General features: G+C 36.4%; 3 protein-coding genes across 3 annotated transcripts; 2 read left to right on the top strand and 1 right to left on the bottom strand.

The window, feature by feature from the left end:
* The first annotated feature begins 5,618 nt into the window (after nt 1-5,618).
* Nucleotides 5,619-6,976, top strand: LOC107492410 (NAC domain-containing protein 91-like). Its single transcript, XM_016113434.1, has 4 exons — nt 5,619-6,062; nt 6,388-6,540; nt 6,591-6,691; nt 6,847-6,976. The coding sequence occupies exons 1-4, from the start codon at nt 5,619-5,621 to the stop codon at nt 6,974-6,976; spliced, it is 828 nt and encodes a 275-aa protein (XP_015968920.1).
* Nucleotides 6,977-8,523: 1,547 nt separating this feature from the next.
* Nucleotides 8,524-11,193, bottom strand: LOC107492524 (zinc finger protein CONSTANS-LIKE 13). Its single transcript, XM_016113565.3, has 5 exons — nt 10,441-11,193; nt 9,986-10,159; nt 9,664-9,902; nt 9,071-9,168; nt 8,524-8,812 (listed from the first exon to the last, which is right to left on the bottom strand). Exons 1-4 carry the CDS (start codon nt 11,047-11,049, stop codon nt 9,078-9,080), a joined length of 1,113 nt encoding a protein of 370 aa, XP_015969051.1. The 5' UTR covers nt 11,050-11,193; the 3' UTR covers nt 8,524-8,812; nt 9,071-9,077.
* A 2,739-nt stretch (nt 11,194-13,932) lies between these two features.
* Nucleotides 13,933-15,401, top strand: LOC107492409 (uncharacterized). The gene is made up of 3 exons (XM_016113433.1): nt 13,933-14,050; nt 14,095-14,341; nt 14,414-15,401. The coding sequence occupies exons 1-3, from the start codon at nt 13,933-13,935 to the stop codon at nt 15,399-15,401; spliced, it is 1,353 nt and encodes a 450-aa protein (XP_015968919.1).
* Nucleotides 15,402-17,708: the final 2,307 nt, after the last annotated feature.

Below are 17,708 nucleotides of genomic sequence, written 5' to 3'. Positions count from 1 at the left end.
AACATGATCAACACATAACGTAACTACCATGATCAATACATAAATAAAGAAACAAAGTACTGGACAGGAACATATAGCATAACTAATCAGAATCCTCAATGGTGTCACTGTCATCGTCATCGAACTGGCCAAGCAAGTGCCCTCTGGTGCCACACAAAGTAGGACGTCTAACCCGCCTAGGTCGCTGATCTGGCGCTGGTGCTTGGGGTGTGCGGGAGCCGCGCTGAAAGCGGAGGCCGGTGTACCTTCTAAAGCAAACCATGGGTCGGACGGCGAAACTGCTGGCTCGTTCAGGTCAACTGCCAACTGAGCCTGAACATCGTCACTGCCTGGCTGCTGAGCACCAAACTGGCCATGCTCCTCAGGCATCTGTGGCCTATAATGGGTCTGATCATCATCCCTAAGCATGTCAGCTATGTCTCTGTAAAACTCGGACTCAGTAACGGGATCAGCAATGTCCACCCCAACAGCCGCGGTCGTAAACTCGGCAAAACCATATGGGCTCACGTTCCCAAACATCTGTGAGCTAGAACCCACGTCGAATGTCGGCTGATCCATGGCTGATGCTGATCCAACTACATCCTCAGCGGCGACGTGACCAGTGCCGCCCCCCTGCTCGGATGGTCCTCCATCAGGCCCACCTCGACGGTCAGGCCGCGCAGGTGGCCGTCTGCCTCTACGTCGAGGAACACGGTAATCCACTGGATCCCCAGCCTCAGCTCCAGGAACGTCCTGCTCCAATCGGTCGGAAAACTCCCTCCACTCGCGATCGGTGGTCCGGGTCCCAATACGGCGACGCCTATCAACTCGTCTGTTATCTGGTCTGTCATAAACATGAACTCTAGGAGGTGCCTGGGACGACCCTCTGTGACGCGCCTCCTCAGTCAACACAATCGGCCTCGGATCCTGAAATGCTACATCTGGGGATAGGAACCTGTGCGCCACACGGCACCACCACTCTAGGTAATCTGATGATGGACCAGGGTCGAGGACACGATCGACCCATATGACCAACTGATGCCGGTTCTCCCAATACTGGTGCCACTCCCGATAATATGAAGGAAACCACCGGTCCCCACCCCTACCATCCTTCGCATGTAGCCAATCTATGTTCAGAGCTACATCTGGGAGAGGCTGAACACCGCCGAACTGGGGTAGAACCCTATCCACCTGATGCCACTCGATCGCAGCAAAATATATGAGGCTAGTGACGGCCGTCCATAGCCGTCGGTGCTGATCAACTAGTATCTCCGGATGAATAACAGCAGTAACATCAGCAGAAGAATAAGGCTCCCATACAAACTGCATAGAACACAGTAAGACGTTCATGAGGCAGTGCCATGTAAGAAAAACTAGATCTACCATCAGTAATAAATAAGTCACTCACGTCGTGGACAAGCAACCGATCAAGTGCAAGGCGTGCGGAAACTAATCTCTGTGCCCCTGCATCGTTCCTCGGAACAAACTCCGCCCACCTACAATTTAAATTTAGATGATGTCAAAACAAACCATAACACAGTAGCAATTTTTACAATTTATGAACGCATATTTTTAAACCATACCTAGAAGCAAGCGGAAAACCAAACCGGTCAAAACCAGTGGGCCTCAGAGTGGGAAACCTCCAGAAAATCCAAGACTGTAGTAGGTGTAGCGGCCCAGCCAAGTTAACGACGTTCCTGTTTGTACCACGACAAAGACACCTATACAACCAAGCTAGTGCAGCGGATCCCCAGCTATATCTGCCCAAGTCATCCAATGATGCCAAATAAGGCAACCAGCGAAGGTGTACCCTGTTTGCATTCTTGTCCGCAAACAGCTGAGACGACAACAGCATCAGGATATAAGCCCGTGCGTAAACACGAACGGTCTCATCAGTAGCATCTGCAGGGAGAACACGGAACCTCTCGTGGAACCAGGTGTAGCACACTGTCATCTGCTTCACTTTACTCTGCGGCCCAATACTGTTACAATAATAATAACAATGACAGTTACTAACCTCTTCGTCGATATTTCCTGCCACGTGAGCGATGCCATTTAGTCGGTACAATCGATCCTCATCCTCCATTGGCCCCACCACCCACTTCTCCTTCACTACCTCCAAACCTTTTCCCAAACTCTCTCTACCACAATGAATCCAACTTTTTTTCCAAAGGTTGCAAATGAATCCGTCCCAGCCTTCAGCGGATTACATATATATATAGATACACGTAAACCGCGGTGGGTTACCGGGTTTTACGTTCAAAGTTGCTTCCTCATAAACCGTGGTGACTCCCCACGGTTTATGCACACCCATTTTCCTACGTAAACCGTGGTGACCTCCCACGGTTTACATGTAAACCAATTTCTTCCTAATCCGTGGTGACCTCCCACGGTTTATGTTTGTTTTGAAACCGTGGTGGGTTGCCACGGTTTACATAAAATTCATTTTTGCACAAAATCGTAACAACAAACAGATTTGCACATTTACGTAAATAATTCTCCCACTTTATTTATTTATGTAAATTGCCCTAGATTTTAGATTTTAATTTTTATAGAAAAAGAAGAATAAGAAAAGTATTACAAAAAGTATTTACAGTGTAGATTTTATAAATAGAGAAAGGAAATGAAATTTTTTCAAAAATAAATTATCAATCAACTATTATGTGTAGAAATATATATTTAGTATCTCAAATTTTTTTATATATGTTGTTATAAACTAACAGTGTTGTAAGAATGGGATCGGAAATGAAAACCAATCCACCCCTTTTAATTTTAAGGAGACGGGATAAACTACTTTTATTTCTCCATAGCACCCAATTCCTGAACCAAACCAGGTGAAAGCACTAACTCCTTCTTCTTTTCCCGTTCGTGACCCAATGACAGCAAAGCGAGGATCAGAGCCTGTCCACTCTATTAAGGTCAAGCTTTCCCATCGAAAAAGGATTCGATTCGTCTGTTCATTGGAGTAAAGCGTTTATTGAGCTTCATGGATCAGCCCGCTTTCTGTCTCTGCTCCCCAATATGAGTGAGACCAAGATGGCTGACTGGAGTGCCACAATCTCGCTCAGTTCGATCGAAAAATTAATAAACCGATCTTCAATCAATTTGGTCTAGTGTAATTTGAATTTGGATTTTGTTTGTTATTGTATGTTCTCTTTATTACTAAATTATATTATTTTTTATTATTTTATATACTAATTATTAATTATATAGTAAAAATATACAATAATTTTATTAATATTATTTTAATTTTATATTCACTTATTTTTAAATTAATTATATTTTTTATTATTCATAATTATTAATATAAATATTAGAGGTAAATACAAAATCGGTATTCAAAAGATTCTGGTGCTGACAAAATAGTACTTAACTTTTGTTATTGATAAAATAGTCCCTAAAAGATTTAAAATTTGACAAGCATGTTCCTGAACTCGCCCAACTAATAACTTATCAATTGGATCAATAAATTAATAAATTAATAGTCTAATCAGTTCGATTACTAATTCGATTCTTACAACTACGATTATAAATAAATTTGATTATTCGTCTATTATAAATTTAATTTTTTATTATAACAAATTTAATTATTCTAGTGATCAATTATTAATAAAAAATATGTGTAAATTAATATGAAAAAATATAAAAATATATAATGATTGATTTTTTTTGTGACTGAAATAAATTAAACAAAGAAAAACAAAACAAATAAAATAAGGAACTGCTTAAATAGAGGGGCGGTCCTATTTAAGACTACTCTTAAACTTCTTCTAAGGTGAAAGAAGCTCCACATGCGAAAGTTGTAACTTCATTGTCATCTTTGCCATAGTATCTGTCACCGTGTTTGCATCTCTCATAATCAAACGAAAGTCAACACGCCAATTCCAATGCATGATATCTCTTATTTTGAGCACCAATGGATCAATAAACCCAAAACCATCTTGAGTAACAAGATTAAATGTTTCCATACAATCCGTCTCACAGATAACATCTCGTTGACCCACATCTCAAGCTAAGAGATATTCTCTCCAAATAGCAAACAATTCTCCTTGAAGAATACTATTACTCTCAATCATTCCCAAACACCCCATTTGCCAGCTCCCATTACAATCTCTAATAATACAAGCAAAACTAACACTATTATCCAAACCAAAATAATTAGCATCACAATTAATCTTAAAAGTACCAATAGATGGAAGATTCCAAAACCCATTTAAAATATAATGATTGATTTTGAGTGTTTATAATTTTTTTTCTGTAACTGTACACATCTTTTAATGAATGACAAAATTATAGTTTTGCCCTGGTGTCTATATAAGGCTATAAGCACAACTCTCCCTCCCTTTCTTCTTCATTTTCACTTCGTCTTCTCTCTGATTTTCCTGAAATCTCTTCCAAAACCATTTCTTCCTCTTCTCTGTGACACCGTTATTCCATTTCTTCAAGTTCTTCTTCAACATTCGCCTTTCATTTCATATTACTGCTTGTATTCGTTGAAGTTGCTACTGTCAGAATCATCTTCACACGTAACTTCCATATTCCCTCTACACCAAAGGTTAATACTTTTTTTTATAAGAAGGCTCGAACTCATGACTACTTAATATTACTGTCTTATTTATTAATTTTTATTAACTAAAATGGATTTTATTTAATTTCTAGCTAAATCCATAATTAGATGGCACTTTAACTATAATATTTAACATTGCTTCAATATAATTTAAATAGTATAATACTACAATTTTTTTAGCTAAAATGAGTAGAGCTGCACATGGATCGGATAATATCCGTATATCTGCGGTAATTATCCGCATCCGATCTGAATTTTGCGGATATTATCCGATCCGCAAAGCCATCGGATCGGATTGCACTATGGTAAGATCGGATTGCGGATTCGGCAGTGATATCTGCGGATTCGATCCGCAAATCCGCATATCCGCACATCACATATAAATAGCATAGTTTAAGAAAGTAAACCTTAATCTGATATGAATTTTAGTGTGTTATTTTATGAATTTTATGATATTTTATTTTTAATTTCTTATGTTGTGCTCCAACTTAAAATAATTAAACTTAAATCTTGTGTTATTATTTTGTTTTTGTTATTCAAGAGAATTATTATTGATAATATTTTAGTAGTAAATAGGCTTAAACAGATAAAAAATAAATTTTTTGAATATTTTTTTGTAAAAACAACCAAACAGAATCTTAAAATAATTTTTTTTAATTACGCGGATATACCTGATATCCGATCTGATCCGATCCTCGACCTAAAAAAATACAGATATCGTATCCGATCCTATGAGTCCAGTGCAGATCAGATAAAATTTTAGACTATATCAAATTCGATCCAATGCGTGTCATGTGCAGCCCTAAAAATGAGCAAAACTAAGAATTACTTATCCGATCCAAAACACTTCTTTACTTATAATAGGTTTAAGTTATCATCCTTAATTAAGTAGTTACATTATTTTATTTATGATTATTTCATTTCTCTTTATTTATTTATTTAATCATTGTAGTTAGTTTTTTTTAGAAAATCCAAAATTTAAAAATGAAATCAAAGAGATCAAAATCAAGTAGTTTGAACTGATGTGATTTTTCCTTGAAAAACAAACCAAACCCTAAATCATAGTTTAATAATGGCAGAGCTAAGTGCGGCTGCAACCTTCACACCCAGCGATGAAGAACTCATTCATTTCCTCTCCGACAAGGTGAAAGGCCAATCCATGGACGAGGACGCCGCCATCAACATCCACGAATGTGAATACTTGTACGGCCGCAACAAGAACCCTTGGGACATTTGGCGTGACTTCGCGGGCGACGTTGATGCCGGCAGGACCGCCCTTTTCTTCTTCTCCCCCAACAAGAAGCACCATTCCACCGCCTCTCGCCCCATCGGAGCCGGCGTCTGGGAAGCTGAAGCAGAAACCATTGACGGCGAAGGCATCGTTGGCAAGGGCAAGAACCGCCGTATTGGGACCAAGAAATGTTTCATCTTTGACAAGAGTGGCACCTCCTACGATGGTGCATGGATCTTGCATGAATACACTCTTCATGGATCGTCGCTCCACACTAATACTTCAGTAATTACCACTAATCAATGCCTCTAGTCTCATTAAAGAGTTCAAAATTTCTTTTCATATTCTTGTGTGTATATGATCAAATTTTTGCTAACATGTGTCTTTTAATATTAATTTTGTCCTATATTTCTTATTTTTAGAATCTATTAGCATTCGCCTTAATAAATACATTAATCTCATTAAAAAAAAGTTAATATTACCTTTTAATATTAGTATATACCTGCTAAATTAAGATTTTATGTATAAGTATTCTAAAAACTTTTTCAATATTTACGCATTTTTCTTTCATCCAATATCAATATCTAAATTATCATTGTGTTGGTAGCAGGTGGATAATAGCTATGTTATATGCAAATTGATAAAGAATGTAGAAGGTGAAGCTCATCCAGTTGAGGTGCAGTTTGGAGACAAAAGAAAAAGGCATGCGCAATCCGCCACCACCAGCGGCGTTCAAATTGATGTTAACGCTCCTCATTCATATGTAAGTGCTCAACACATTGAATATAATATACATTACATGAAACTTTGTAGGTGGTGCTGACCACTTGTCATATATATTTTAAGAGGAACACTAAAGAACAAGAGGTCCAATTCATACCAAATGAACTTGGCAGGCGAATGTTGTTGGAAAGGTTTGAGGGTAAGTATGTATATAATTTATTTTGAATGTGAATTTATATTTTAATATATATTTTATATTAGTGACTGATTTTGATATACACATAGTTATTAAATAATTTGGTATACGTATGTACATTTTGCTTCAAAGTACATTCTGTTATATTAGGAAATATGATGAGGATGGTTTAATTCTTTCTTTCATTGTTAAACAAGGATTACCAATCACGAACGAGAACCTCATCAGAAACCTCATGCAGCTGCAAGGGGGAACAAGAAGAGGTGGAAAAGGCCTCTAATTATTGCATAAGACCAAAAGATGTCCTATTTACATATAATAAACTTGTTAATCATATTTTTCTTAATTAAATGGATTTCATGATGCAATGTTTACAACTTACAACATTTACAAACTGTGAAGGAAAATAAACATTAGTAGTAGATCTTTAGTTACTATTAATATCAATCGTTCTTTTTTTCTTTCTTAATAGAGATAAAATAAGAAAAAGTATAGGTAAATAATAAAAATATTAAACAATGTGAATAATAAATATATTGGATGTTCATTTCATTGGGTGTGCGGATGGTTATTCTAATATTAAGATTTAGATAGATAATTTAGAGGTGTAGTGCATTTTAATTTGATTGGTGATTATTCATGTTGTTCAAAAATATTATTAGTTACCTAGCGTTACCCAAAACATAATGAACAACCAGAAATCAAAGTAGTGAGCAGAAACCTCATCCTCATTTTATGTTCACTTTAACTACTAGCAGTAGATGTTTGATTACAATTACTTAATTTTATGTTCACTTCAACTATATCTTGATAATATAAGCAAATAATACATGATGATATTTTTTTATTTAATTTTGGGAACAAACTGATATTATTATAAGATGGATGAAATGTATTCTTGATAAATTAGCAATATGCCTAGTTACATTAGTAAACTACTATTTTATAAAATTGAGAGGCCACTTTAATATCTAAAATTCAATCTCGAGAACCATAACAGTGTAATTAAAATCTCAGACATAAAAAAATAAACGTTATAAAACTATTATAGATATTTAATATTATATATGAACATAACATTAGTAAACTTGATTCTTTTACTTTTATTTGTTTATTGCATGCATTAACTTAAGTTAGTCTTTTTTTTAGAAAATTCAAAATTTAAAGATTTATATAATTTAAATTAATTTTAAAAATGAAATCAAATAGATCAAAATAAAGTGATTTGAAGTTTTGAACTAATGGTTATTCTTCAAAAGCCGTAGCATGCTCTAACAACCCTATTTAAGATGTTTTGGTTGAAAGCCAGCCAAGTGTAAAGTGAATCTTAGCTTTAAGTTAGTTTATATTTTATGTTGTTATAATATTTAATTGAATTTAATATAATTTTGAATTTAATTAACATATTGAATTTTATGTTTATGAATTTATTACATCTAATATTATGCATTTATTTTAGAGGTAATAAATGAATGTAAAATAAGATAAATTTGGATTAATTTTTATTGTCTCTTAAATATTTTCAAAATTAAAATAATCAGCAGAAACCTTACGTTACTCTTAGTTCTTGGACATTATTCAAGATTCTAGAATGAAGTAGTAGGAACAACTTTTAATTTATTATGAGTACAAACCATGAATCTAATAAATTCTTGCCCCAATAATTAAGTCTATTGAATAGAAATATTAAATTTAAAATCTATACAAAATTGATTTTATTTATACTTATTCTTATAGTTTTTTTGTTTCTTTTCATCTTGTAATTCTTACTTATGGCTTATCTTATTTTGTATTTTTTAATTATGGATGAAAATCAAAACAGAAGAATAATATTGAATATGAAATGCCATAGAATGCATATTAATATTCGTGTGTGTTCCTGTCACACCATACAAATATGGCTAGGTAGGGAATAATAACATAATACAACTAACATTCTATAACTTTACATTGTGTAACATGTAAGCATTATTCTCCAAGCCTTCAGCTTCAAGACCTAACAAACAAGAGTGCTGAAGCTGGCAAAAAATGCTCACTTATCTTCATTCTCTGCTGAATTATGTATCCTTTTCCCTCTGCTTCTTCCTTCGTGTATTTCCACTGTATGTATCTACATCTACATACATAATATCATTTGACATGTTTAACTAAATCAACTTCACATAAAACAACTGTACGTGAGTTACTTTACTTTACTAGAGAATAATAGCTGCACAATTTCCTAAATGCAGATCATGAATACACCATGCACGTGCAAGATATAATTAAGTTCCCTATACATGAGACATATATACACAAAATTATACTAATTTATGCGATGTATTATTATTATTATAAGTAGTAGTGATTTGCAATGCCATAGGTAGCAGGATACCATGATATCAGTGTTCCATCTTGGCAAATCGGCCCTTGACTCTTATCCTGCTTTGTGCCCGAACTTTTCGTGATTCATATCTTATGTGCTTCTCATATCTGTTGTTTTCCACGTCAAGAAGCAATGTCAATTTAATAAGATGTCTAAGGAAGCTCATAACTTTATATATGAACAGAATATAAATTCTGTAACACCAGCATTTTCCCTAAAAGTCTGTGTAGAACTCTTCCAACTCAACAATTTTGAGAAAATATGTTGCATAGAACTATGTTTACTTGACAGTGAAAACTCAGGTGCAGTCGATTTTATGTGAAGTTGATAGCTGAGAGCCGTTAGATCATCTAACAGCTCTCAGTTATCAACTTCACGTGAAGTCGATTGCATCTGGGTTTCCACCTTACTTGACATCTCAGGAGATTCTGAAGGACTGAAATCCAAAAACAATTACTAATGACCGATATTACGATTTTAACCGCAGCTTTTATAAGTGGTAAGAACTCAGTTATTCCATCCATCCTAATTTTCCTTGTAACACAAAGATTGTTGAGTTTAAAAGCACACCAACAAAGCAAGGGATGAAGCAATAGGAATACCTTCTGGTTTTCTTCTTTTGCTTGTACCGTAACAAAGCAGAATCTCTTTCTTGACTTGTTAACTCACATGGAGTAGCTTTTGGAACAACTGATACAGTTTCGGATTTGAAAGATATCGGTGTTTTCCCCTCATTGTTCTCCGAAACTGCAGAAGTTGGATGTTCAACTGCAACTTCTTCATTCAACAATGTATTCAGAGGAACAACTTGATTCATAGGTTCACTGCTTCTTCTATGCCACTGAAATACACAATCAATAATCATTACAGCAATTCCTGAAGGGAATTGGTAATAAAAACAAGTGCAATAGAAGGTTTAATTACCTCATAAGAAGGGAATTTATCAGTCTTGAAATCATGTTCAAGATCTGTGGACATGTTCCCTGATTGCAAGTATTGTTGTTGTTCAGAGTCTAAGTCTAAAGGCTCAGACTTTGCGAGTTCACGAAGCTGACTAAGAATCTCTTCTCTATGTCTCCCACAAGAAGACTTGCGATTCTGATTCAATAACAATCAATACCCTGAACCAAGTCAACAATCATAGAGCAATATACATAGATTTTCAATGTGTTCTTAACACATTCAAAACAATCCACACTCCTACTCAAACACCTGCCTCAGAGATAATGAAACACACACAAAAACAAAAGACAAGAACTATGTCTCTATCTTGAAACAAATTTGCTCAATGTTCTCTCCATCCAAAAACAAAAATTGACATATTCACCGACACGAATTTCTCAATTGTTATAGAAAATGGAGCATGAATCAGAACATACCTTGGGGAGTGGAGGAACCTCCATAGCCTGAAAGTTATGAGAAGGAGCAGAAGAAGAAATCAAATCATCGAGACTAACAACAGAAGGAGCATCCCAAACGAAGAAATCTGAAAAGCCTTCAATCTCACACCCCATAAAGTCGTCAGCAGAATTCTTTTCCCCTCCTCCTCCATCACCACCACCACCACCATCACCATAAAGCAGAGCCTTTTTCCCAACATCTTCAAACCCCAGAATGGTTAAAAGCTCCGAAACGGAAGGGCAAGCAGTGAATCCTTCAAGGGGACCTCTCTCGTGTACGGTTGGAAGAGAAAGGTTGTGACTTTCCCAGTCACAATTATGGCAGAGAACAGAGGATTCCGTGGAACAGAGTATGGAAGCAGGGGAATCGTAGCAAGAGTCACAGAGAAGAGTGCGTGTGTGCTTCGAGAAGAGCTGATTTGTTGAATGAACCTCGCGGTCACATTTGAAACAGAGCTTCGCTGAATCTGCTCTGCAGTACAGAACTGATCTGGAGCTGTTGCAGTAATCGCATGGTGATGGTGTTGAAGCTTTATCTTGTTGTGTGTGTGATGCAGAGTGTGTTGAATTTTGATGAGAACCAGTCATGGCTTCTTTGTATGAGTTCAAATCTCAGAAAAAGAAAGGGTTTTGAGAGAGAAAAGTTAGTTGGGTTGGGTTGAATATGAGAAGAGAAAAGAGGATATGGCTTCAAATCAGCGCTATTGAGAATGAGAATTTTGGATCAACCACCTACTTTCATAAATTATTAATTGTAAATTTTATAATATTAAATTGATTAATATTGACTAACTAAAAATTAGTTATTTATATTTTTTATTAAAAATATTAACTTCTTAATATTTGTCTTAATTTAATTTGTATTGATATATTTGTATTTTTCAGAAATTAAAATAGAATTAAAAAAACACGAGTGTTAGGGACTTTTAAGATAATTGTTAATTAATTGTATGGTTTGGTATATAAAATATTGAGGTTAAGAAGAGAGCCCAGCAAAAGAGGAATGAAGTCAAAGAGAAAAGTTCATTAGTGGGTTTTACCGTTTTACTCAAAATAGAAAACATAATTTATTAATAAATGAAAACTAGAATGGTATCGAATCTTGTGCTTTTGAGTTTTGACTTGGCTTTTTCTATAATCAACGAGTGATAATATAGCTGGACAGATAAGACATTTACATTTATTTATTTGTATTTTAAATACTAGAATAAATTATTGTTTTTATTCAAATGATTTTATGAATAAATAAAGTTAATTTTATATTTATAAAATATGAATAAATCATCATTGTTTTTTTTTTATCCAAGATAAGAGACTCGAATTCGTAACCTCGTAATTGAGTATCTAAAAATTATGTCATTTGAGTTATAATTCATTGGTTATAAATCATCATTGTTATTTATAAATAAATTAACATTTGAATAATTAGTACATGAAGTTTTTTTCATGGATATATTATTTAAGTAACTACTCAAATGAAAATGATAAAAACATCTTTTTATAAAAAAAACTTTATTTAAAAATGTGATTTATTTATTTAAATACACTTTAAATAAAAATAACACTTTTATAATATATTAAAATTTAACCATACAATCCATCATCTAAGAATAAATAAAATATCTTTAAATGAAAACAATTATAAAATTTTTATGATAGTATTTACCTATTATTTATTTACAAATAAATTTGTCTAAGCATTTTAAATTCTTGCGAGTAAAATAGTTGTTTATTCTAAATACGATTATTTAAAGAATTATTTTTGCTACCTTTATTTTTATATGGGTATTGAAATATCAATACATTACCCATAATGTTAAATTGTTAATACATTCTCTAATGATTTAGTATCAAATTTCAAAAATTTTTATTTGAGAAGAAAATATCCCTTCATAAGTTATTATGTATCTATAAACACTGATACTATAAATAGGCAAAAAACATATATAAGTCAACGGTGAGCAGATATTACGTGAATCCGTCAAGTTGAAAATTGATTCATTAATCAACTAAAGCAATTCTCTATACAATTCGAACTAGCTTAGTTCGAATTGCATTTGTATATAAATTGAATCGAATTAGCTCGAATTACTTGGCAAAATTCACAATTCGAACCATGTTGGTTCGAACTCATTCCATACATAATTCGAACTAGATGAGTTCGAATTATATAGTGGGGGATTCCCAAAGTAATTCGAACCAAGTATGTTCGAATTAGTAATTAATAATTCGAACCAGGCTGGTTCGAATTAGTTAGGACTAGACATGTATATATATGGCGTGAATATAAGTTGCTCTTATTAGAGGGGTAAGATGGCTACTGAGGAGAGTTTCGTAGTGTTGGTTCACCACAGAGGATCCATTAAGAAGAAAATTCGTTCCGGTGTGAAGTTCACTGATAAGGATCCTCTGTGTATGATCGTCAGGCCTACGACGAGGTATGAGGACTTTGTTAACTCTGTACTGCTGAAACTTGGTCTAGAAGGTGTGAAACGGGTTAAGAAGTTTTTCTATCGCATTCCAATCACGGTGCTCCAAGAAACCGTTAAGTATGATTGTTTTACGATCGGGAGTGATGAGGATTTGCAGGTCATGTTTCATTGTCGCCGGCAGTTTCCAGAGGTGAGGACACCTAAACTGTTGGAAAGTTGGTTGACGTGGTATCCAGCTCGGGAGGTTTGAACCGGCATACCACCACTTTAGCCACGGTAGCTGGTTCTAGCTCCAGACCTGCCGTTGCTTCTTCCTCTGTCCCTGCGTACGAGCCACCCGTCCAACCTGTTGTCTCCCCTTCGTTCGCTGTTGATCTCAACGGCAGTGTAGGCAACGAGGTTGGAACAGGAGAATTTCTGCGAACCTCTTTACAGTGTGCTGCACCAGCTGGGGTTGGAGATGGATTTTTGGATGATCCAGATGACGATGATGTCGAGCCGGATATGATTGTTGATGACAGTGGCGATGATGTCGGAGCAAGTGAGCCTGCTGGGGCGGGCGGTGGTTCTAGCTCTGGAACATAGCAGTACCCTCCACATTTTTCCTCTTTGGACTTAGATGCCATGAGGTAGGAGGGGGTTCATGGGCAGCCGGCTGGATTTGGCGCTAGAGATGGCGAAGGGTCTACAAGTCTGACAGAGTTTCAGGTTGGTCAGCAATTTCAGGATAAAGATGAGGCCCTGTTAAGTGTGAAGACTTACAGCATCCGTTGAGGGGTACAGTACAAGGTCGTGGAGTCTGACTATCGCCGGTATGTGGGCAAGTGTTCTGAGTTCGGGAATGGGTGCACCTGGTTGATTCGCCTGAGTCTCCGACAGCGCAAAGGCCTTTGGGAAGTCAAACGCTACAACGGACCGCATACGTGTCTCGCCACCTCCATCTCCAGCAACCACAGGAGTTTGGATTACCATGTGATATCGGCATTCATTATGCCAATGGTTAAGGCTGGTGCATCCGTCAGCATCAAGGTGCTCCTAAATGCCACCGCCGCACACTTTGGTTTTAGGCCGACGTATAGGAGGGTCTGATTGGCCAAGCAGAAGGCTGTTGCCCTCATCTATGGTGACTGGGATGAGTCGTGCAACGAGCTTCCAAGGTGGGTTTTAGGAGTCCAGTTGACGATACTTGGTACTGTTGCAGTCCTTAGGACAAGTCCTGTTTATGTTGGTGGACAACTGGACGAGTCTCAAGCTTATTTTCACAGACTATTCTGGACGTTTCCACCGTGTATCGAGACATTCCGTCATTGCAAGCCCCTAGTTAGTATTGACGGCACCCATCTCTATGGCAAGTATGGGGGAACGTTGCTTGTCACGATTGCACAGGACGGGAACTCCAACATACTCCCTGTGGCATTCGCATTAGTCGAGGGTGAGAATGCTGAGTCGTGGGCCTTCTTTCTCTCCCACTTGCGTGAGCACGTAACACCGTAGCCGGATCTGCTGGTTATATCGGACAGGCATAACGGCATTAAGGCCGCGCTTGAGACTCCTGACGGAGGATGGTTACCTCTGTCTGCATACCGGGCATTCTGCATTCGACATGTAGCGGCAAATTTTGCCCTAACCTTCAAGGGCAAAGACGCAAGGAGGCTACTTGTGAATGCGGCATACGCTAAGACCGATGTCGAGTTTCATTACTGGTTTGATATTCTGAGGTATGAAGACCCGACAATATGTGAATGGGCGAACCGGATTGAGTATTCATTGTGGACACAGCATTGTGATGAGGGGCGTAGATTCGGACACATGACGATGAATATCTCTGAGTGTGTGAACTCAATCCTTAAGGGTGTCAGAAACCTACCTGTGTGCTCGCTAGTGAAGGCAACATACGGAAGGTTGGCCGAATTATTTGTTCACAAAGGGAGAGAGGCTGAGGCGCAGCAGGGAACCGGACAACAATTTACTCAACACTTGGTCAAGTGTATAGAGGCCAACTTGAAGACGGCTAAATGCTTCACGGTGACTTTGTATGACAGGGATAACTCCGAGTTCACCGTCGCAAAGACGACTCCTACTGGTTCTTTCTCACTGGGTAGCTACAGAGTCTCGCTTGCATCTCAGACATGTGACTGCGGATACTTCCAGGCACTTCATTTCCCGTGTCCCCACGCACTGGCATGCTGTGCCTACTCACGGCTTACATGGGAGCCTTACGTCCACCAGGTGTATCGTCTTAGTTCGGTCTTCAGTGTGTATCGGATGGGTTTCACACCTCCCATTCCGGAGGGTTTCTGGCCACCATATGACGGGCCGACTGTCATCCCAGACCCGAATAAGAGGCGTGCAAGAGAAGATCGTCCGAGGTCCACTCGGATACGGACCAATATGGACGAGGCAGACCCGAACCGGCCAAAGAGATGTGGGCTTCGTCGGCAGTCCGGCCACACACGTTGGAGTTGCCCACAGCTCCGAGGAACAGAGCACACAGAGGGACATGATTAGGTGTATTGCTAGCTTTCGTACTTTTGTTATTTTAATTTCGCGTTTAGATTCTAGTATTTTCGGTTTTCTTACTTGTAGTTGGTAAATGATAGAATTTGTTAATTGTTAGTGTGATGTACTGTGAATGGGATCATAATTGATGAATATGTTTTGTTTCCGGAGTTTTAAACGAAATGTATTTTGAATGCACACCGGAATAACAAACTCTACGAGTTAAATTAAGACATTAGGCAGAAACTATGCTAGTAACAGAAATTAGTATGGAACGAATTGTGAGTAATTCGAACCAATCTGGTTTGAATTACTTTTTGATGCAATTTCACTGTAATTCGAACCAGCTCGGTTCGAATTACTTGGAGAGTGGTTCACCTGTGTAATTCGAACCTAGCTAGTTCGATCTATGCTAGTTGTAGTTCGAACGAAATTGATTCGATTTATTTGTTATTGTAGTTTGAACCAAGCTAGTTCGAATTACATAGTAATATGCTTTGGCTGATTCGTGAAACAATTTTCAATTTGACTGATTCGTGTTATTTTTTTGCTCCCTTGGTTTATATATGTTTTTTGCCCTATAAATATGAATATGAATACAATATAAAATTACGCATCAATCAGTATTATGTTGTTAAAATCTTATGCATATTTTTATAATATTACTATTATCATGGTTAAATATCTCTAATAATACGTATTTAATTAATGTCACAGAATATATTCTTAAATACTTATAAGTTTTCATTGAATAAATTATATCTTCTGAACTTTTTTCTTCTTTTTTAATATTTTTTGGTTTATTAGTGACTTTTACAGTTTTACTTAATCTTTGGATGGGCATATCCCTAAATTGGACTGAAGTGTATCTCTTATCCGCAATTAGAAAACCAACAAACTATAAAGAAAAAGTTGAAAGTTACTTCAAAAGGATTTGGTGGCTTTTCTTTTGAACATGATTACTTGCTTTCTAACCTATTTTTTGGACTTAGTTTTTTGAATGGCTAATTGCTATTTAAAAAAAAAAAGGGTAAGAGGGTAAACGTAACATTTTTTCCATAAAAAATTATTATAGTTCACCTTTTCCTCGTGAAAACTGTACGACTGATTTCCAACATCTAGATAATACATCATTACAATATAACTTGTAATTATTATTTTCTTTTATTGGAAGAAATGAATTTCTTTATAAAAAAAAACTCAATTACAAGAGACAGTAATTTCAGCATTATAGCAATGCCCAACAAAATGATAGACACGGACTGTTAAGTATGCATACATACAGAAAATAAATTGTCCATAAAATTTAATAATTTTCTAAATTCTATAAAATTCTGTGATTTTCCAACAGTTCTTGTACCTTGCTTCGAATTTTGCCTATAAGAGGAATGAAGATAGCCTCCAACACATTTATTAATCGAAAATAAAGAGTTTTATTACAACTTCCTATTGGCATGTTGCACTAAAGCTCCTAAAAATCTTTTATTTTTTTTTAAATTTGATAAAATTATAAAACAAAAGTAAATAAAGAGAAAAACTTAGAATCATAAAAAATAGTAATTTTTATTTAATAATTTAAAATGTTTATAACTTTTTGTTAAGTTAAATTGTTTCTATTGGAATGGCAACTACCAAAAAGAGATTAAAGATAACCACGGAAAGGGTGGGGGATATCGTTTTCAGAAAGAAGGGTAGCATGGCAATTGGCATGGATATTTGATGAGTGTGGGCCAAGGGCCTTTTCAACCGAACTTGCTGGAAAAATATTATGGGCCCCCCACCTTCCTCTTCCTTCTTTTTTCTGACCCATCAACCACAATGTCACTGCAGTGGCTAAATCCTCATACTCATAAATATTTTATGACCAGGCCACCGTAGACACTCATTAAGATGAAATTTGTCCTCTCTTCCTCAGCAAAGTTGATAGGACCCACTTCTATCCACATTTACACTTCCCACTTCACACTCTGGATTGAATATTGATTTGCAACGTAGTCATGGTTCAAAAACGTGACAATTAAATTATAGTTGCTCTTGTTATCGTCAGCTATCTATTTCAGTAGGAATAGAACATGACATAGCCCCTTCTTGTGGTAATCGAACAAGACATGCTTCTAGCTTTCTACTACGTACAATCTATGAATCTGATAAGATTCACATACCCACTTGTAACAATGAAAAAATGGCCACAATAACACCGAGGAGGGGACACCTCCCAAAAAAGAACACCTAGGAAGGGGTCCGAGACAACTCGGAGTCAAGGATTTAATATTACCAAATTGACAAAGTGATTAATTTTTCTGGTCCATTGTATCA

Source organism: Arachis duranensis, chromosome 6 (assembly GCF_000817695.3).
Source record: "Arachis duranensis cultivar V14167 chromosome 6, aradu.V14167.gnm2.J7QH, whole genome shotgun sequence".
In the NCBI taxonomy this organism is placed as follows: domain Eukaryota; kingdom Viridiplantae; phylum Streptophyta; class Magnoliopsida; order Fabales; family Fabaceae; genus Arachis; species Arachis duranensis.
This window is presented reverse-complemented; position numbering and strand designations above follow the sequence as displayed.

What these genes read in the sequence shown, in the direction of transcription:
- LOC107492410 (XM_016113434.1), top strand. Translation starts at nt 5,619, where the DNA reads ATGGCAGAGCTAAGTGCGGCTGCAACCTTCACACCCAGCGATGAAGAA. An exon ending in TTAACGCTCCTCATTCATAT is followed by an intron (nt 6,541 to 6,590) that starts GTAAGTGCTCAA and finishes GAAACTTTGTAG; the next exon opens with GTGGTGCTGACCACTTGTCA. An exon ending in AGGCGAATGTTGTTGGAAAG is followed by an intron (nt 6,692 to 6,846) that starts GTTTGAGGGTAA and finishes CTGTTATATTAG; the next exon opens with GAAATATGATGAGGATGGTT.
- LOC107492524 (XM_016113565.3), bottom strand. Translation starts at nt 11,049, where the DNA reads ATGACTGGTTCTCATCAAAATTCAACACACTCTGCATCACACACACAA. An exon ending in AGGTTCCTCCACTCCCCAAG is followed by an intron (nt 10,160 to 10,440) that starts GTATGTTCTGAT and finishes TTATTGAATCAG; the next exon opens with AATCGCAAGTCTTCTTGTGG. An exon ending in CAAAAGAAGAAAACCAGAAG is followed by an intron (nt 9,169 to 9,663) that starts GTATTCCTATTG and finishes GGAAAACAACAG; the next exon opens with ATATGAGAAGCACATAAGAT.
- LOC107492409 (XM_016113433.1), top strand. Translation starts at nt 13,933, where the DNA reads ATGCCACCGCCGCACACTTTGGTTTTAGGCCGACGTATAGGAGGGTCT. An exon ending in TCGTGCAACGAGCTTCCAAG is followed by an intron (nt 14,051 to 14,094) that starts GTGGGTTTTAGG and finishes GTACTGTTGCAG; the next exon opens with TCCTTAGGACAAGTCCTGTT. An exon ending in GAGGGTGAGAATGCTGAGTC is followed by an intron (nt 14,342 to 14,413) that starts GTGGGCCTTCTT and finishes TATATCGGACAG; the next exon opens with GCATAACGGCATTAAGGCCG.